This window comes from Hibiscus syriacus, unplaced genomic scaffold (genome assembly GCF_006381635.1).
Source record: "Hibiscus syriacus cultivar Baekdansim isolate YM2019G1 unplaced genomic scaffold, ASM638163v2 tig00110576_pilon, whole genome shotgun sequence".
Classification (NCBI taxonomy): Eukaryota; Viridiplantae; Streptophyta; class Magnoliopsida; order Malvales; family Malvaceae; genus Hibiscus; species Hibiscus syriacus.
Genome location: NW_024062787.1, coordinates 243,873 through 265,133, shown reverse-complemented (window position 1 = coordinate 265,133; position 21,261 = coordinate 243,873). Strand labels below are relative to the sequence as shown.

The 21,261-nt window shown below is 35.5% G+C and overlaps 2 protein-coding genes, 1 non-coding gene and 1 pseudogene across 6 annotated transcripts in view; all 4 read left to right on the top strand.

Annotated features, from left to right (window-relative positions):
- Window positions 1-1,882: 1,882 nt before the first annotated feature.
- On the top strand, window positions 1,883-12,329 carry LOC120133062 (annotated as a pseudogene).
- LOC120133067 (60S ribosomal protein L22-2-like) overlaps window positions 5,524-21,261 on the top strand; it is a 27,960-nt gene continuing 12,222 nt past the window's right edge. Inside the window, exons 1-6 of one of the 4 annotated variants that reach the window (XM_039149727.1) lie at window positions 5,524-5,538; window positions 7,050-7,052; window positions 19,883-19,900; window positions 19,979-20,223; window positions 20,617-20,804; window positions 21,062-21,067. In XM_039149727.1, the coding sequence (XP_039005658.1) occupies window positions 19,994-20,223; window positions 20,617-20,761 (375 nt within the window). In that variant the 5' untranslated portion in view covers window positions 5,524-5,538; window positions 7,050-7,052; window positions 19,883-19,900; window positions 19,979-19,993 and the 3' untranslated portion in view covers window positions 20,762-20,804; window positions 21,062-21,067. Of the gene's footprint in view, window positions 5,539-7,049; window positions 7,053-19,801; window positions 19,901-19,920; window positions 20,224-20,616; window positions 20,958-21,061; window positions 21,068-21,261 lie in introns of those variants that run through there. The other 3 variants (XM_039149725.1, XM_039149726.1, XM_039149728.1) reach the window with 3 other exon arrangements.
- LOC120133065 (UDP-glucuronic acid decarboxylase 2-like) lies at window positions 15,930-18,653 on the top strand. Its single transcript, XM_039149723.1, has 6 exons — window positions 15,930-16,538; window positions 16,644-16,791; window positions 17,270-17,433; window positions 17,521-17,595; window positions 18,199-18,291; window positions 18,408-18,653. The coding sequence occupies exons 1-6, from the start codon at window positions 15,930-15,932 to the stop codon at window positions 18,633-18,635; spliced, it is 1,317 nt and encodes a 438-aa protein (XP_039005654.1). The 3' UTR covers window positions 18,636-18,653.
- On the top strand, window positions 20,401-20,524 carry LOC120133083. The gene has a single exon (XR_005517069.1). It is a non-coding gene; the product is annotated as a small nucleolar RNA SNORD14 (small nucleolar RNA).

The window sequence follows — 21,261 nt, the reverse complement described above, 5'->3', positions numbered from 1 at the left end:
TAAAAGGGGGGAAAAGGACACACTCAGTAATATCCCTGATCTCTCACCAATAGTAATCTCAAACAGAACAATACATTACCAAATTACAATCATAAACATAGCCAAGTTTTATGCTGAGCCTTCCTCGTGCTTCGCTTCATCCGAAATATGTTTTGGTCGGTGTAATGGGGATGTAGAACTAAAGCCCTCCACTCCCATCTCAGCGTTTAGGTCCTCGTGGCTCTGCTCCAGCGCGTTTATACGGTTTCCCATTTCATCAAATGCTTCAGAGTTAAGTAAACGGTAGATGTCCCACATCTTGCAATAAGAGGTAAAAAAAACTATTTCCATACTAAGAAACGATCTATTTCTATTTAAAGTATTGCTATAATAGAGCAAAAACCGAACACCCTTTCGAACATGTTCAAATCTGGCTAGCACAACAGTAGACAGAAGAAACTAAAAGCACGTATTGCTTTAGGCTCAAGAATGAAAAGGAAAATGATGCATTTTGTGTGAAGCTATCTTTTACTAACATTTCATCAGTGAAGCAGCTCAATGAAAATTCACAGTGAAAGCCCTTCAATGAAATTTAAGAACGCGTGGAAATGATTTTCTTTGTGATAATGGAATCCGACATTGTTTGAAACCTGGATTGCTGCAAAAAAAAAATCTTTGTCAATAACGGGGAAGAATCCAACAAAGTCCAATTATAAACTCACCATTTGTTGAAGAAGATTTGCCACATGCAAAAATTATTCAAAGAAAGTCATGTAAAACAACCACAAGAAATAACTGCTTGATTGCATCCGATAGAAACTATGAACCGACTTGGAAATATCAAAAAGTTTGGAACCAATTAGGAATTATGAAAAAGTGCTAATCTTTCATTGTACATCTCTACAACGATTTGAATCCGACAATCCGTCCAGCCTTTTTTTTTCATAACCAATCTATATCTCATCTATAGATCGACTAATTCAAATCGAATATTACAGATGCGAGAACGATCCCCAAACCTAATTTACTCAATTCACGAACGCTTACAATTTCCTTGTTCAAATCTTAATTTTACATGAATCTAAATCTTTTACCAAAAGATTCATTAACTACTATTTTACCAACTAAGAAAAAAATTAACCTCTGTCGTCTTAGTTCTGCAAACCTAAAATAAAATAATTTCGGCTGTGGCTTACATATTAAACATGGCAATGATTAAAACGCAGTGAATCCATGCATTAACAACATCGTCTGATAATTTGTTTTCTTCAGGATCTATGGTCCATGTGATTACCCATTACGTAAGTTGACAAAAAATGTATACTATCCACCCGATCCGACCCCGACCCGATTATTTGAAATAAAATTCAAATACGATCAGACTCGACCCGAAATAATAATAAAATATTTTTATTCAATAAAAACAGTGATTTAATTGAAAAAAATAATATATAAAAGGGTATTATTGTAATTATTTCTAAATATATAATGTAAGTTTTTTCCCGGATCGAGTATTTTTCACCTTAAACTCAAATTCGACCCGACCTGAACATCACCTTTAAAATACCCGACCCGATTCAAACCCAAATTAAAAAAAAACCTAACCTGATGAGGTCGGAACCCGTCGGGTTCGGGTCTCATACCCATCCCACAACTACAAAGGTCCAATTTTTTTATTATATTTTATACTTATAAAAGAATAATTTTGTATCAGTAATAGAGCTCAAATGTTTTTAATATTATGAAATCAATTTTTTTCTAATATTTAATATTAGGGTCTATTCGGGAAATTCTACGTAATCTTAATATACCAATTTTGTTATTATTTTTTTTAACAAAACAGATAAAAAAATAATCGAAACTTGGTATCGTCACAACCACTACCAGAATTTCACCGTTTTCTGAAAAAATAAAATAATTAAAGGTGCACAGCACGGGGACGCTGGTAACTGATCTCTCCGCAACCATTCACCCCTTTTCTTTTCCTTTCTGTTTCTTTCTCTCTTCCCTTTTTATACCTCCATAGACTCAAAGTCGTTCCTTTTTTCGGATCAGAGAAAAGCCAGAGTGAATTAACCCTCAAAGCTCCCTTCTTTTCCTTCTTTCAGCCACGCGATGGTTGAAACGCGACGGAGCTCTTCCTCTTCCAAACGACCCCTTTCCTCTCCCGCTACATCGCTTCCTACCTCTAGTAAAAGATCCAAGGTCTTATCTTTGTTTTCCCCTTTTTGATAACCCCTTCTTTTAATTCTGTAGGGTTTTGAACTTGCATGCGTGTTGAAATTCTTTTCTTTTTCCTCTTTAGATTTGAATCTGGGACTGATTTTATTTTTCTCTTTAGGCATCTGAGCCGGCGGTGTCTGGGCCGCTGAACGAAGCTCTAGGTCCGCCCCGTTCGGACTCACGGGTAACGGAGCTTCGACCTTCTAATCTGCCGGTATCTGATGCGGATAAGGCCGTTGATGTGTCTGTCCCTGATAAGCCTGTTGGTGTCGATGTGGAGAACGGTGCTTTGGTGTCTCCGCAGTCTTTAGGTGCGATCCTCGATCGATTTCTCAATTGGGTTTATGTTTGAGATTTTTAATGGGGATTTGATTCTTTACGTTTGGTTGCATAGGTGTACCCGCTATGGATGCGCAAAACGCGAAGGTGGTTGCTGTAGGGTTTACCGCTCGGGTTAAGAAGAAGCTAATAAAACCTGCTAAATCAGGTTCTAAAGTTCCGTGGGGAAAGCTTCTTTCTCAGTATTCTCAGGTATGCTATCCTAAATTGCATTATTATTGGTATGAGCAGACCTTCTGGTTCATTATCTGAGTTAAATAGGGTAAGATTAGGAATACATACTGTAGTTCTTGGTCTTTCAGCCACTATGTCAATGTAATCTTACTACATAATTTATGAGTATTTCGGTTCCAATCATGGAGTGGAATCTTGGTGTTCATAATAGTACTGGTCAAGGTGAAATCCTATTTTAAGAGACTTAAACTCAAATGCATTGGATTTATTCATTAGGCGGAAGATCTCAAATCATTTAGGTGAATTGGATGTTTACTTGATGTCCTGAAACTTTATCAAACAAGCTATTAATTTGGCAATTATGCTTGGATTCCGAGGAAAGTGCTCCAACCTTGCAGTTCATTTCCCTTTAGGTTCATTAGATTCATTGGGAACTCTATTGATTTAGTTTGCTAGTTCAATGAAAGTTTTCCTTAAGAGAAAAAATAGGAATATGAGAGAGCTGGTCCTCTTGTTAGATTAATTTTTTTAGAGGAAAATTTCTTATTTGTACATATTCAGTTGTAGGAACTTGGAAGAATCCCTCTGTGCAAGATGTTATGTTGCACTTGGGAAATTGGCAGGAAAACCACTTTTAGCATGTCTCAGTAAGTTTGCCTGCTTTTGTAGTGAGTTCCATTTTGATTTGTCATTTTCTTCTAAAAAATTGGAATGCATGAACGTGCAATTTGTTTACACTCTTTTCTAACCAAAAAAGAAGTAAAATTTTCTTTTTCCTGGTAAACAATCGTCTTTTTTCCCCTTTTGGGTTTCTGCCAAAGGTGTTTATTGTCACTGTATTGTTTGATCCATTGGCTATGTAGTCATGGAGATGTGATTTTTACTCATTCTGCTTGAATGCCTAGGTGCCAATCTTATACTTGGTGTACCGCTAAGTAGCTAGCTGTTTTGCCTCTTTATATGGATTCCAATTCTTTATGGTAATTTCATGCTAAAATCATATGCTTCTGATTCCTATTAACGTTCATTTCATCCCCAGAACCCTCATGTGGTCATGTGTGGCACTGTGTTCACTGTTGGCCAAAGCCGTCAGTGTAATTTATGTCTTAAAGATCCCAATATTAGCACTGTTTTGTGCAAAGTGAAACACATAGAGGTATGAATCTTTGGAAATAATTTTCTCATAATTGTTCAATTTTCTTGTGTTTATGAGGGTGATGATTTTCTTCACTTTTTTTCTTCCAATGCAGAGTGATGGAAGTTCAATTGCATTACTAGAAATTACAGGTGGAAAAGGCTCTGTCCAGGTTAATGGGAAGACTTATCGGAAAAATGCTAGTTTAATCATAAATGCTGGCGATGAATTGATTTTCACTAGTACAGGGAATCATGCTTATGTATCCTTTTAATTGTTTTTACAAATTTGGATACTTTTCGCTCCCAATTGAGTATCTTTGTGGTACTGTCTTCCAGCATGTTTCATTATTCAACATTGGTTTTGATTTTTGATCCATCTTAGCAACCTTTTAATTCTTTAATGGGAACATAGATTTTTCAGCAGCTCACCAATGATAACTTAGCTGCCCCAGCCATACCTTCTTCTTTAAGTGTTTTAGAAGCTCAGACTGCTCCTATAAAAGGGATTATTGAAGCAAGATCAGACGACCCATTGGCTGTTGCTGGGGCGGCAACAATATTGGCTTCTTTGTCAACAAAAGAAAATCCAGAGATGTCTACTTTACCTTCTGGGTGTGAGGTTTCAGATGACAGTGTACCACTAGTGGATATGAAGGATAGTGCTAGTAATACTGATCCAGCAACTGCACCTTCAAGGGAGAAAACTGTTCCTCCCACACCTGATGCAGCCAATGAAAACTCTAATCTTGATAGAATTGGATTGGAAGATAGCATGGATGCTGACAATTCAAAGATCCCTGGGGCAAGCTACTCTTTAAGGTCGTTATTGCGTATTCTTGCTGGTACATCTACTGACTTCAATTTTAGTGGGAGCATAGCTAAAATTTTTGATGAGCGAAGAGAAATTAGAGAGATGCTCAAGGAATTTGAACCTCCTTCCGCTTTGATAACAACTAAACGGCAAGCGTTTAAAGATAGTTTACTGGAAGGCATTCTCGATACGGACAATATAGATGTCTCATTTGAAAATTTTCCATATTATTTGAGGTAAATTTTGTGCTTTTGCTCTGAATTTGGTTTTGCACTTTCGTCTTATTTGAAGTTTATTATTTTCATTCCTTGTGTTTTTATCTTGGGAAACCTAGTTTGTATTATTGCTTTTACTTGTTTTGCCAATCTAGTTTTACAATTTTGCAAGTCTGTATGTGGTGAATGTTAACCACCCAACGTTGCATGTTGCAGAGCATAGAATTTTTTGTGCTACTTGGCGTTATACATGTCACTGTTTATGTTATTACCTAATTCACCGCCTATTTATCAGATTTTGGAGTGTTGGGGAAATTTGATTAATTTTACTTGAAAATTTCCATTGTAACAGTGATACCACAAAGAAAGTTTTGATAGCATCAACTTATGTGCATTTGAAGTGTAATAAATTTGCAAAGTATGCTTCAGATCTTCCTACCATGAGCCCTCGAATACTGTTATCTGGTCCTTCAGGTATGGCTGCTTTTTTCTGTAATTTGGCTCTGTAAACAATGTTTAGTTCTTCCAATTTGCTCTTATAAGTGCTGGTTCGAGTTTCTAATTGTCTTTATGTATAGGTTCAGACATATATCAGGAGACTTTGGCAAAGGCACTTGCTAAACATTTTGGTGCTAGATTGCTGATTGTTGATTATCTTCTGTTACCTGGAGTATGCTTCTTGAGTTCTTCCACCCCTCAGCTTGTTTTGATTCTTTGCTAATATCATGTATTGAAAGCAAGATGTTTGTTCTGACTTCTGAGTCTTGTGTTCTGGTTTCACAAATTTCTTTATTGTTTTGAATTTCTAAATGTCTGAACTTTTTTGTGTGGCATCTATCTTCAATTATCTCCCCAATATACCCAGGGATCAACATCAAAAGAAGCTGATCCTGTGAAAGAACCTTCAAGGGTGGAGAGACCTTATGTATATGCCAAAAGAGCTGCACAGGCTGCTGCTTTGCAGCAGAAGAGACCAACTTCTAGTGTCGAAGCTGATATAACAGGTGGTTCTTCACTAAGCTCCCAGGCTTTTCCAAAGCAGGAAGTATCTACTGCAACATCCAAAAACTATACATTTAAGAAAGGTAATTCACTTCCTCGAGATAGAAGATTCAGCTTTGTTATTGTGTAGTTCCATAACTTTCTCAACAGTTAATTTGGTGATATAAAATTGCTTTATTTGAAACTTTCAGGTGATAGAGTTAAGTTTGTAGGTGCCACATCACCATCTGGACTTTCCTCTCTACTTCCTGCTTTAAGGTATCTTCTACTCAATTTAGCTAGCCATATGGGCATTTTCTCTTTCATAGCAAGTACCTAGTACCTTTTTTATATATAGTTCGAAATGAAATCTGGAGATTGATCTTATTTTGGAGTTGTCCATGCTAGCTTATATTAGAGACCCAATCTGACTACAGTCCTTTATACCATTGCCAATGAACTTGCATGTTCGTTTCATATTTGTTTTGAAGATTTGCTGCTATCGTAGGCATAGTAGATAGAATGCCATTTTTTCAAGCGACGGATTTTATTAGTTTTTTCGATTATGTTTTGCAAAAAGGTCAAGTAGTGTAATATTGGTATTCTTTGTAGGGGACCATCAATTGGTTTCCGGGGCAAAGTTCTCCTTGCTTTTGAAGAAAATGGTTCCTCAAAAATTGGGGTCAGATTTGACCGATCAATTCCGGAGTGAAATGACCTTGGTGGGCTCTGTGAAGAAGATCATGGTTTCTTCTGTGCTGGTGATCACTTTAGCCCATTTCTTGCATTGATTTTAAACATCTTTATGATACATTGTGGACTCTTTTCTAATCTTACCCATGTTTTCAATCTATAGCTAGCTCACTTTGTTTGGATAGTTCTGGAGGTGATGATGTTGACAAGCTAGCTGTTAATGAACTTTTTGAGGTACATGTCATTTTGATTAAGGCATCAGAGCTATTTCTTTATGTTGTTCACATTTATAAGCATTAAGTTCTCAATTGTCTCATTTTTATTAGGTTGCAGTGAATGAAAGCAAGAATAGTCCCCTGATATTGTTTGTGAAAGAAATAGAGAAGTCCATGGCTGGAAATACAGATGCATACTCTTCCCTGAAGAGTAAGGTTGAGAATTTGCCAGCTAATGTTGTCGTTATTGGTTCTCATACACAGATGGATAATCGCAAGGAGAAAGTAAGCATCCTACTTTTTGTTCAGCTCCATCTTTCTTTGATGCTGTATGAAGTACTTTTAACTTTTTAATATCTGCCTCTTTGTTTTTCTTCAGTCTCATACCGGCGGTCTCTTGTTCACAAAATTTGGATCCAATCAGACTGCCTTACTTGATCTTGCATTTCCAGTATGTCAAGCAACAGTCCCCTCTTTTGCTTTATATTTCTTGAAAGATGTTGGATTATTTTTACAGATTGTGTTAAGTTTTATAGTGCTGTCTAAATTTCTTTGTAACCTTACTGTCTTGGTGGTTTCTAACTGTAGTTGTGTTAACTTCTGGAAGGACCATGCCTGACTGTTTGCTAATATCTCGATTTTTATACTTTGAATCTTAAAGCTCTTAACTTTTCTCAAATTGTAGCAGGATTATCATTGTTAAGATTTTTGGGTATGATCCTCACGTGAATTTAACATGACTTAATGCCCATGCCATTATATTGGACAGTGTTTCTGGTTTAAGTTATTCTGTTCCTGATGAGTGTCCTCAAACGTGTTACCATGACATCCTTTGTGCATTCTGATCTAGTATTTGCCTCCTCTTTTTCTCTTCTATATAACACACCTAATGCAAATATCATTCTTTCTGCAGGATAATTTTGGTAGACTTCATGATAGGAGCAAGGAAACACCTAAAACCATGAAACAAGTTTCTCAGCTTTTCCCTAACAAAGTGACAATCCAATTGCCTCAGGTATGTTTATGTCCGTTTCTGAATTTTTCCCCTGTTAAGAGTACTGAAGTATTTAACTTAATATTTCTGGATCATGTCAGGATGAAGCTTTACTTTTGGACTGGAAACAGCAGTTGGAACGTGACATTGAAACCCTCAAAGCACAGTCAAACATTGTTTGCATTCGTTCAGTGCGTATAACTAACTCTTGATTTGTTATTCCAGTTTTTTCACTTCCTCTTTCTGCATGCTGGTAGGTGCTTCTGTTCATATAATACATCGGTTATCCTCTTTTTCCACTTGGTAGAACCCATAAGTGTAGGATAATTAACCAATGTTGTCAAGACGCAAGCCTAGGCACTCATGTGCAGCCATAAAACCTAAAACTGCTTCAAAGCCTCCTGGGTGAGGTAACTTGAAACAGACGAGCGCTTATTGCCACTTTTTTGCATCTTCTGCTCCACTCAAGGCAACAGAAAAGCTAGCTTCAGTTAATTTTGCAACTTCCTTTTTTTCTGATTTTGAAAATTAAAATACCATATTTACTCTTGATTTTCACTATTATAAACTTACCACCAAATCTCTCTTTTTCCCTTTTTTTAATTATTTTCTCCCTCTTCAAAAGCTTGTTTTCATTGTTTGAAATTAGAGATGTTACTCTGTTTTAGTTTTAAAAAACAGAGCAATGTCTGACCCCTTTTAAAACTTTTCTAGTAATATTTTCATTACTTTTTTAATATGTGTCCGTCATGGTTGTCTGTGGCCACTTTGCATATTTGAAAACTGTGTAATTAGACACTTGAAGAAGACAGGAGCTCAAATTTTAGACACCTGGACCTGGCACAGATTTGTAAATTAAATAGATAAAAAAACTGAGATAAGCATATACAATGGAACTAGCCTTTTTACCAGAAAAAAAACATGGAATTAGGATAAACTATTAAAGAGATTATGGAAGTGAAATAAATTTAGTGTCAATTTTTAGTTACATAACGCGTTTTGTTTTGCAATATATTAGTGAATGAATCATTAGAGTGGAGTTTATAAAATGAATTACATTAAAATTTAATTTACTAATTATTTACAAAATGAATTATTATTATTTACATAAATTAATAAGTATTTTATATAAATTTTACATATATAGCTTTATTTATATATATGCACCTTATTTTACTCGGGCAAGTGTTTGTTTACGCCTTGTGCCTCAGGCTATATAAGTCTTTGTGCAGTGCACCTAGAGCCTTTGACAGCCTTGTGCTGTGACGAGATACTAAATGAAGCTGGTTAAAATATAAAATGCATCTATTCCATTCCCAACCCCTCCTCCCTATCCCAAACCAATAGAAAGCTGACTTCTGTGCCCTGTTATATTTAGAAATTAATGAAAGTTGAATTATTTGAACATTTGAGGTACTAGTCTCTAGTTGGAGATTTTCATAACAGTTTTATGGTATCAGATTCTGAGTCGAAATGGATTGGATTGCCCTGATCTTGAAACACTTTGCATTAAAGATCAAACGCTTACAAATGAGAGTTAGTATCCTTAAACTTCTTACTATATACGAACTCGTTGAAGTGTATATTCCTTTATCTTAGTTTTTAATATTTGACTTTCATTAATATATAAAATTTTGAGAGTCCTTTTAAACAGAATATATTTAATTGATCACTTTTTAAAGGTTATCAATTTAACTTCTCTCTGAAATTCAAAAAATTGAACTATAACTCCGGAAGGAGGCAATACTAAAATCTTGTACTATGTTTTTTACTTCAACTTATTAATTTTTTACCTTCTAATATTGTAGACGTGGAGAAAGTGATAGGCTGGGCACTGAGTCACCACTTGATGAATTCTTCTGAAGCTTTGACCAAAGATGCTAAGCTAATAGTTTCAACTGAAAGGTCCTATTTTCTGTTCATTTATAGCAGTTTAGATCTCTGAAATATTAAAGGAACTGAAATGTCTCCATTTTTTATTTTTTATGTTAACTTCTATCTGAATTTTCTGTTGCAGCATCAAATATGGGCTGAACATTTTGCAAGGCATTCAAAACGAAAGCAAAAGCTTGAAGAAATCACTTAAGGTATGATTTTCTTCTTTCTCCTAGATTCTGTGTGTAGCCATTTCCCACTGTACAATTGTCTGTAATGTTTCTAGTTGCAGGTTAGCATGCTATTGAAGAGTTCATTTTTTCTTATTTCCAGGATGTGGTCACTGAGAATGAATTTGAAAAGAAACTTCTTGCGGATGTTATTCCCCCAAGTGACATTGGGGTTAGTTTTGATGACATTGGAGCTCTTGAGAATGTCAAAGACTCCTTGAAAGAATTGGTGATGCTTCCCCTTCAAAGGCCTGAATTGTTTTGCAAGGGGCAGTTGACAAAGGTTCTTTCAATATATGATTTTGCTTATCGTATGTTATTTGGAATTTTGCATTGTCGAAGCAACTCTGGATGATATATTATTTCCTATATTATTGCTTTTGCAGGCCTGCAAAGGAATATTGCTGTTTGGGCCTCCTGGTACTGGCAAAACAATGCTTGCAAAGGCTGTTGCAACTGAAGCTGGTGCAAACTTTATAAACATATCAATGTCCACCATTACTTCAAAGGTATTTCAAGTTTATAGAACTGTGGCATGTACCTTTTCCATTGGATAGCTTTTCCTTTTGATATACATATGTGACTATTTATATGACTTGCAGTGGTTTGGTGAAGGAGAGAAGTATGTTAAAGCCGTTTTCTCTCTGGCCAGTAAAATCGCACCTAGTGTTATTTTTGTTGATGAGGTTTGGTGAACTTGGATATAATTCTCCTTTTCATTTTGGTATTTTGTGTCTTTCCCTTGTTGCAGCAATTACCTCCATTTGCTCAAATAGGTTAATGTCGTTTTATTAACTTAGGTGGTTATTCTAGGTTGATAGCATGTTAGGAAGAAGGGAGAATCCGGGTGAACATGAGGCTATGCGTAAAATGAAGAATGAATTTATGGTAAATTGGGATGGTCTTCGTACCAAGGACAAAGAAAGAGTCTTAGTTCTTGCTGCTACAAACCGGCCATTTGACCTTGATGAGGCAGTCATCCGGAGGCTTCCTCGAAGGTAACTTTCTTGTATTGTTTCATTTTTTAGTCTGACCTCATGCTAAGCAGCAGCGACTTCCCTGTGGAATTTTGTGCAGATTGATGGTTAATTTGCCAGACGCTCCAAACAGAGAAAAGATTCTAAGAGTTATATTAGCCAAAGAGGAATTGTCACCCAATGTTGATTTGGAAGCTATTTCAAACATGACTGATGGTTATTCTGGAAGTGACCTGAAGGTTGATCTTTTCACCTTTTTACTTGATTCTATTGTCTTTGGAACTGTACATGAGTGTTGTGAACTAGAGAAGGATAGGAGTAGGTCAACTGCAAATTAACATTCTTATACTGACTCAAGCAAGTTTGGTTGACGTCTCTTTTAGCTATATATATCAGTTCATAATGATTCTGGCATATAAATTATATTTTAAACTTAATTTTTCACTATTCTTGTTAACAGACTCTTGTAAATTTTATTCAGAGACAAATTGAAGATTTTTATTAGGTTAATTTGGCCTTCTGGTTTATAAATGATTTATTTCCCTTGTGTAATTTTCACATTGCAGAACCTTTGTGTGACTGCTGCACATTGTCCCATAAGAGAAATTTTGAAGAAGGAAAAGAAGGTCAGCTTGATATTTTAGCTTATTTGTTATATATGAAGTTTGCAGCCTACTTGCATGTAAATATTATGCCAGTTTTAGTAAATGGTGGTATGAAGTGGTGCATCTGTCTTGGACATGGGCATTACATGTCCTGCAGGCCAAGCGGATGATGAAATTATATTTTTTTAACATCTAGGGTTGGATGGCAAAGGAAAGCAACAATCTCTTATTAGTTTGTTCAAGACTTTTCATTTTATAATTCAAAAATGTAATTTGAAGTAAGGAATTCTTCTGTTGCGTATATGCCCATGATAATGATACTTGGGTGGGGGTTTTTTTTACTGATAATTGTGCACAATCTATGACCTTCTGCCTTCATTTTACATGGAAGAGTACACTATGTATTAGACCACAGACTAACATATAAGGCGATTGCAGGAGAGAGCTTCGGCAGTGGCTGAGAATAGACCTGCACCGTCATTGTATAACAGCTCTGATGTTCGTCCTTTGAAGAAGGATGATTTTAAATATGCACATGAGCAGGTACCATGCTTATTCTTGATCACTATACTACTTGTAGAGCCTAATTATGGATTGCTATATATCGATGATCCGGTAGGCAGCAGTTGGTAGTATGTCTGATAGAAATGTAGTTTGAAATATATATATCTGAATTTAGTGGGATTGGGAATGCAGGTATGTGCAAGTGTGTCATCAGAGACTACAAATATGAATGAGCTGCTCCAATGGAATGATTTATATGGGGAAGGCGGATCAAGAAAGAAAAAACCTCTAAGCTACTTCATGTAGAGAGAGGTATCTTTGTGAATAGGCATAGGCATCATCATTCCTTTTTCATTTCATTCTTCATTGTCGCCCATAAAAGGGTGGCTAAGTTGAGAGAGAGAGAGAGAGAGAGGGTCTTGTTCATGGAATTTCATTGCAGGTTCCTCCTACTCGCTTTGTATTATAGTATATATATTTATATAGGTTTTCTAAATTTTCACAATCTTTTCTTCTGTTAGTAATTTTACAATATATTTATATATTTTTCAAATAGAATAACTTTATTAAAATCCATGTTCCCACATCAATCCATGCCTATTTTTGTGTTTCCATGTCATTATACCGTCTGCTTGTAAAATTTTGTACTTTTTCATTCTGTAGGATGAAAAGGGGGGGGGGGGGGAAGAGCGAAATGAGTGGATTTGTATTTTTTTCAATTCACTTTCTTAAATTATAAAAGAAAGTTGAATAAATGATTAAATATAATATACAAAGTTTGCCTATAATTTAATATTGGCTTTTCAATAGTTTTTTTTAATTCTTGCTGTTATTAAAAGGGTAAGTTACACCTTTCATCACTCAACTATTTTCTTCTCTTTTATTTTGATCACTAAATTCTGCAAATTTTTAATACGAAGATATTCAGCGCTATTTTATTAGATGGTTACATTTACTAAGTTATTTAGAATTAAAATAATATTAAATTGATATAATTTATAAATATTAAACAAATAAATTTATTAAATCATATTTTAAATTAGGACTAACCTGATTAAATATATAAATATGAAAACTAAATATGTTATTGAATAAAATCAATCACATAATTTAATGACAAATCACATAATCTAATCATCAAATAATGAACGTAGAACCGGGACAAAAACAAGTGTCTACAATACTAAATTCTCTGGTTCCTAGTATTTAAAGGAAGATGAATGGTATACCAGACTCTATATATGTATAATTGTGGGGAACCTGCTATGCCCATTACCTGCTCAGTCATTTTACACTGTAAAGTACTCAAAAATAAATGTTATAATGGCCAAAATTATAGTATAAAAATGGAACCACTTGCACAACAAATAAAGTCTAAAATTTTATTCAATACAGAAACGATACCAAATTCCACCGACCATGAAGTGTCAACAACTATAGCTCTATATGGTTGATTTATTAGAGTTTATAAAAACTTTTTATTTTTAGCAGAATAACTCGTAAAATATCGAGGGTTAGCAAGAATCAAAATAAGAAATGTGTCCCACACGGGTCAGAATCGTCCAAGACGGACAAAAATGTTTACCATAATGGTCTCCGATAATTAAAGACGGTAAACATTGTTTTCAAGTTTTGATCCAATCCATGAACTTGAGTAGTCCAGTTTTCAATCAAGAAAAGTCGGGGAAGACAAGTGTGGCTGAGTTTAGCCGATTACCTCAACTCTAGGAAGGATGTCGTTATTTTTCTTGACGGTCTTAGTCAAGGGTTTTGTTGTGGAAGTCGTTTTCGGATGGTCCATGGAATGTAGTATGTGTCCTTTTAAGAAGATGTAAACCGTCACTTTTTCGATTTCATTTCACGGTGAGAATAAAAAAGCCGAGTGGATTAAACGTGGGAAATCCTTGAGAGCCGACCATCGCCCAACACGTTGCTTAAGATGGACTGCAGATGAACAATGAAGAAAGATAGGTGCAGATGACCAAGTGATTCTTCTCTCTCTCTCATTATAATGCCTAGTCGTTGGTTTTTCATATTTATAAACAATAGATGAAAACCATTTCAGTCCATGCTTGTATAACAACAGATATTGCATTTGAAATACATATCTAGCAAGATGGATGGATGCATTTTATTTGTATTGTTGAACATAAAAGATACAAAAGCCAGATAACTTATTATTGCAGCTAAAAACAAGATCAATAGCCATACGAAATTCCACGGAGCATAATCTAACAGTTGCGTGTTACTTATGATAGAAATATTTTTTAAACCTCATACTCTTCCTATGTTAGGTGAACCTATTTTAAGATATCACATTTTCTTTACTAATATTTATATATAATTTACTTTCGACATCAATTTTAAACTTATCACTAAACTATTTTGTGCATATTATACGTTATTTTAGAGGTCTCGTGTAGCGTAATAAAAACCATAATTTTATTAGTCGAAACTCCAACTTTAGCTATAAATAATAAGTCTCGAAATTTTAAAATATTTATTATTTTCAAACAATTTAATCCCTAATAAAAAAGAATATTAATGATAAATTTATCATTATAGTTTGATTTTAAAGGAATTCAAAGGATTTTAAGTTCTATTTATAGAGTTTAGGCATTTTCAGAGAAAAATGATATTGGATTCGTGTTTAGGTTATCATAAACAAGTGAATTGAAAATTTTAGGGTTCAATGGTCATCAACAATGATCAATGGAGGTCGGTGGTGCTGAGCGATGTTCATAACAAACATTTTGATTGAATTCGGAGGTTAACTTAAATTTTTATCTAAAGTTTTAGGATAAAATTGATATAATCTAAAGGGTAAAATTAATATTTTATCTAACTTTCATGGCTCAAATTAAAAATTAACCTCTTTCACTGACACGCTACATCATCACTAACGTTATTTACCATCTTAAAGATCAAAACATTATAAATCTATAATATAAATGACCAAAATATTACTTTTATAAAGTTAATGATCAAAAGTGAACAAAATAAACATAAATGACCAGTTTGGTAGTTTACCCGAATCTTAATTTCTGAGTTCGTATCGTACGTACTAGTATAAATAGAAGATGCGCCATGTGCATTTTACCGTTAACGACTTGGTTACGACGAATAGTTTAGTTAAATGATAAAGAGTTACTTAGAGATAAAGTTTTTTCTTGTGATTGAAATTCAAAGAAATATTAAACAAAAACGTGTGATTCAACCATTGAAAGGCTTCCAAGTCAACCATAAGGTCACGTGATTCGTAGTATTTTTAGCTAAACCCACGTGACACCATAATAATTAGTTACAGAAATGGTAAAAAAAAAAAAAAAGCGATGCTGCAATCCGATGGGATCCTTGAAAAAATTATTAGTCCGTGTGTTTTTATTTTGATATTATGATAAAAGAAGCCCTCAATGTTTGTCAATGTTACAAATGCACCCTTACATTTAAATATGATATTATAATTTTTTTTATTCAATGTATTTTATTTATACTATTAAAAATAAAATTTATGATTTAAAATGTTAAATGTATCATTTTATTAAATTAATCATAATATTAATCTTTTTAATGTATGACTCAAATGTGAATTTTTAATACATTTTATAAATGTAATAAATATTTTTACTAATTAAAATCACAATAATAAATAGCAGGAAAAAAAAGGTAACTTGTAAGGAGTGAAAAGGGGAAAATTAAAAAGCTTTTCCTCAATTAGAAGGAGGAGCCACCGAAAGGGTATTTCCGTAATATCATTCCTTCCCCGGAGCCCTTTATATAAATATTTAATCTCCTCTTCTTCTTTTTTCTTACATCAAATCCCCCTTCCTTCATTCTGGTTCCACCCCATCACCTCTCAGCTTCAAACTCGTCGGGGACTTATGCTCCCGGCGATTTACTTTCAAGAATTCTTTTAAATATATTCATTTTGATCTTATAATTCGATTTTTAGTTTTTGTTTTGCAAGTCAAAGAGCGATGGCGTCGGAGCTGATATACCGAGGCCACGAGACCCAGCCTGCTTCGGATTCATACTCACCTAAACCGGACAAACCATGGGCCTCCGTCACACGTGCCGCCCGTTACATGCTCCTTGAGCAGCGCCTCCTCTTCGTGCTCGTCGGCATTGCCATAGCCACTCTGATCTTCACCATCTCCCCAACCTCACGTGCTCCGCTCGCTCCCCACTCTACCAGCCCGATCCTCGATTCCATGACCTACTTCCCCATCGAGACCCAGAACAAGCTCTCTTACCAACACCGTCTCGGGTTCGGGTCGGGCAATCCAACCGGTAAGATTCCGTTGGGGCTGAAACGGAAGGGTCTGAGAATTGTCGTAACGGGTGGAGCCGGGTTCGTGGGGTCACACCTCGTGGACCGTTTGATAGCGAGAGGAGACAGCGTGATGGTGGTTGATAATTTCTTCACCGGGAGGAAAGAGAACGTCATGCACCATTTCGGGAACCCCAACTTCGAGCTCATCCGACACGACGTCGTTGAACCTCTACTCTTGGAAGTTGATCAAATCTACCATCTCGCTTGCCCTGCTTCTCCAGTTCATTACAAATTCAATCCCGTCAAAACGATCATATCCTTTTTTAATCATTTACTCTCTATAAATTCCTACATGTTTTTAAATTATTTGTTCAACCTTTATATTTGTTTCCCCCCTTAATTTAAATGTCGTATTTACAAGACAAATGTGGTTGGAACACTGAACATGTTGGGGCTGGCAAAAAGAGTTGGTGCCAGGTTCCTTTTAACTAGTACCAGTGAAGTCTACGGAGATCCTCTGCAACATCCTCAGAAGGAAACTTACTGGGGCAACGTTAATCCCATCGGTTAGTTTTCGGGAATTTTTTATTTCCTTAAAATCTGCGGTCATGGATGTACGCGTTGTCTTGGTTTTGAAGTTGTAGGAGTATTGCTGGCATCGGCGATTTAGAAATTTTTAGATCTTGTCGAGCATTTCACTCGAAACCCGTGATCAGTGGCCTTTCTCTTTATCCTACAACACAATGACACGTTTTGCATATCTATTCTCACTTTGCAAAGCATTGTAAACTAAAAGAAGGGGGGAAAAGAAATATTTTTTCCTTTTTTTTTTCTGCTGGATCTGTGAGAATTGAAAACTGACAATATGCGGGTGGTGCTGTGCTTGTGACTGTAAATTTGGTGTTTAGTGTCATTTTGGTTGTGTTTGTTGTTGTTTAGGCGTTCGTTTCTGCTTAAATTATGGAAAAGCTTTTGAATTATTTACATTTTTATTCTTCCTTTCTGGAACCAACCAAATAAATTGGTTTCAATATTCAATGACAGGTGTCCGGAGCTGTTACGATGAGGGAAAGCGTACTGCCGAAACGTTGACAATGGACTATCACAGAGGAGTCGGAGTTGAGGTCAGGATTGCCCGGATTTTCAATACTTATGGACCCCGTATGTGCATTGATGACGGTCGTGTTGTTAGCAACTTTGTTGCTCAGGTACTCTTTCTATTCCCTTTAGCCATTTTCTCAAAATAAAATGGTTCGATCGTGTTGCTTATTCGAGTAATTAAATAACGTTTACAGGCTTTAAGGAAGGAGCCATTGACAGTGTATGGTGATGGGAAGCAGACGAGGAGTTTCCAATATGTATCTGATCTGGTAAATGATATTATAGTATGGTTCCAGTAGGAATTCATGATGACACTTATTTCAAAAGTGGAAAACTAGGCACCGCACTTGATTTCAAAAGTACATCTTGGCATTACATGGTAAAAAGGGGAAATGTTCAAATAGTTTTGCAATTTACTAATTCTGAAATTTTCATTTAGGGAGTGTAGAAACTATTTGAGGAAACATACACCATGTGACTAGTACCAAATGAATGACCCGCGTGGACCGGCGAATTTAATTTCCCTATAGTTTTGTACGTGGCATACATTGTCAATGGAACTTACAGCTCTTCCGGACCAGTATTGAACAAATCCTATCTTGAGATTTTTTTTCTTTGCTGCATTATTTTATATGATTGACCAGCAGCTTAGAAGTTGGAACTTGCTGCTTGGTTGTACTACGTAATCTTATTTGGGGTAGGCTTTTCCTCCATGTATTATTATGGTGTTCTGTAGCTGGATTTGTGGGGTATATGTTGTTCTATGTTTGTCTGATGTCAACACAGTCCCATCCTCTCTTGGATATATGCTAGATCTGAACCGATAGAGTTGGGCATTACCTGGATAAAACTAAGAATCTGGGTTGAAACAGGTGGAGGGTCTCATGCGTCTGATGGAAGGAGAACACGTCGGACCTTTTAATCTTGGAAATCCAGGTGAATTCACCATGCTTGAGCTTGCTGAGGTGAGCATAATTTCTTCCTCTTGCCTAAACTTCTTATCTTGTTTATGAACTGAAATTTAATATTTACTAGTACATTATATGGAAACTTGGATTCTCAATGCGTATTTACGTTACAGGTTGTACAAGAAACAATTGACCCGAATGCAAAGATTGAGTTCAGACAAAACACAGAAGATGACCCGCACAAGAGGAAGCCTGATATCGAAAGAGCCAAAGAGTTGCTTGGTTGGGAACCTAAGGTATCGCTCCGAAAGGGTCTCCCTCTAATGGTTTCGGACTTCCGGCAACGTATCTTTGGTGATCACAAGGAGGGCAGCACCACCAACAATGCCTCCTCGGCTTAAGATGGCAGATATATTCTCTCACAGAAACACTGATCGGCAAAATATAATTAATGGGAAAGAAATTGCTCCTTTTCCCCATTGAAAATATTGATATTATAGTTATGAGGAAACAGCAGGAATTGAGATGGAGTTATTTTTTTTACATTTGTTTGTCTCTGCTATCTTTGTAGTTTCATGTTGCTTCTCCCTTTAATAAAGTGAGCTTTCCTGATCTTAAAAGGTTTTAACTTTTAACATTTGATCCCATTTTCCTTTTTAATTCAAGCTGCTTAATTATATTTAAAATCTGCACAAAGGTCGTGACTATATATAATTGTTGCCAAATGCCAAGTAGAAAAGTATGATTGGTGCCAAAAATTAAGGGTGAAAAAAACCCTCCACTCGAAAAAACTTGACTTGTTATATTATAAACTCGACTTAACTTAAAAAAATTCCAAATTCGAATCAAATTATAAAATAGAACTCGAATATCTCGATTTTTTTTAGTAATTATAGGATTGGTTTTCAAGTTTGAGTCGAGTTCTTCAATCTTGTATGATATATGTATATCACATTTGAAAAATATATATTTATTGTATATGGTTATAGAAAACCGTTTAAACTGGAATTAAATAGCGTATCATAATATTATAAATATTTACAATTAAATTTAAATAGAAACTCGAACAACTCGACTCAATTCACATTTTATAAACTCGATTCGACTAAAAAATTCAAATAAAGTTTTAGTTATAAAATATGACAAATGAATCAAAAATAATGGACTCGATTCAACTTGATTAAACACTCATATTTACAAAAAACCATCAATGTTTGCTTGTTTTCAATTGTACCTTAATATTGTTTAGAAAAAAATGTTGATTTTGAATTGATCATGGGTTGTCCATACAAAAAGGGTTTATTTGAAAAAAATAAAAACTTTTAGATTTAGATTTCCAAATAAAAAAACTTTAAGGATATAATTAAAAAAGTGACAAACATTGAAGGGTCCCCCCCCTTTTTCCTGCTAAAATTTTGGACTCGGAGCTTGGATTTGATGTTGGGTCACAAGACTTTTAAATCCAGTTCCAGATGAGTTCTTTGTATAGGTTGAATAATGATGATAATCCATCTCAATTGTTTTTTCTGTTTTCCCCCAAAACCCACACAGTCAAAGCCCAAAATCCACTCCTAAGAATATCTCAGAAAACCCTAGGAATCAATATATTTGTAAAGACTGCTCATCCAAGGTATTTGTAATAGTCGAGAACACAGAGGCAGCTTAGGTACTGTTATCTATATCTGCTTTCCGCATTGCTTCCCTTCATTTCTCTTCTTGTTGAATTGACTCAGTGAAAACGCAGTGAGTTGGTGCGAAGATGAGTCGAGGAGCAGCAGCGGGACCCAAGGGGAAGAAGAAAGGAGCGTCCTTCACCATCGACTGCTCTAAGCCGGTCGAAGATAAGATCATGGATATCTCCTCACTGGAAAAGTTCCTCCAGGAAAGGATCAAGGTCGGCGGCAAAGCAGGTGCTCTTGGCGACTCCGTCACTGTCACCCGCGAGAAGAGCAAAATCACTGTTTCCTCCGACTCCAACTTCTCCAAGCGGTACTGTTCATTCATTTGTCTTTTGTTTAAGGTTGCATTGTCTTGAACATTAAGCCCAATTGAACTGAATATTTTGAGAAATAGTATTTTTTTTTGTTTGCCATATATCCTGAATTGAATTTTGTTAGGTTTATCTGCTTCATGTTATGGTAGAACATTTGCAACTTCTAATTTTAAGGTCAGTGATGACAATTCTTAAGGCTTGTTTCTCAAAACATTCGCAGTGGCCGCCTGAGAGCTTTCGCCTTCGCCAGGCTTGAGAGCTTATGCTGCTTTAATCCTTCCTTGGATGTCTGAGACCTTAAAATTCATTCTAGTTTTTGCCTTCTTTTGTTGTTTTTGTCTTGATATTGAATATTCATGCATTTTAGCTGACGGTTTCTTCAACTTTAGGTATCTTAAGTACTTGACAAAGAAGTACTTGAAGAAGCACAATGTCCGTGATTGGCTTCGAGTGATTGCTTCTAACAAGGATCGTAATGTCTACGAACTACGGTACTTCAATATTGCTGAGAACGAGGGTGAGGAAGAAGAGTGAAGATCGGTTCAGCTTTTCCTCTAATCACCTGTTTGATATGTTTGTTATGAAGAACCTCGTTTATCATCCTTGTTTTTATTGTTTTCTCCGATCCTTACTCTGTTTTTCAGTGAAGTTTTGGGTGCTAGAAGTAAAAACATTAAGTTGATGTATTGGTCTATTAGATGTTATAAAAAGGATATGCATATTTCTCCAAGGAGTTTATTATAATTAGGGATGGGCATGGGACTCGAACCCGATAGGTTCCGACCCGTCCCGATCGGGTTGGGTGTTTTTAAAAAAAAGTTTAGGTCGGGTCAGATTCGGGTTTAGGTGAAAAAAATCCGACCCTGAAAGAATATATAATTTTATCTTATATACTTGAGAATAATTATAATAATATCTCTATTTATTATTTTTTTCAATTAAATTATTGTTTTTATTGAATAAAAATAATATTTTATTATTATTTCGGGTCGAGTCGGATTAGGTTCGGATTTTATCTCAAAAAATTGGGTCGG

Excerpts from the sequence above, each read along its gene's own strand:
- LOC120133065 (XM_039149723.1), top strand. The coding sequence starts at position 15,930 with ATGGCGTCGGAGCTGATATACCGAGGCCACGAGACCCAGCCTGCTTCG. Across the intron at positions 16,539-16,643 it reads TCAATCCCGTCAAAACGATC|AAGACAAATGTGGTTGGAAC; the intron begins ATATCCTTTTTT and ends TGTCGTATTTAC. Across the intron at positions 18,292-18,407 it reads CCATGCTTGAGCTTGCTGAG|GTTGTACAAGAAACAATTGA; the intron begins GTGAGCATAATT and ends TTTACGTTACAG.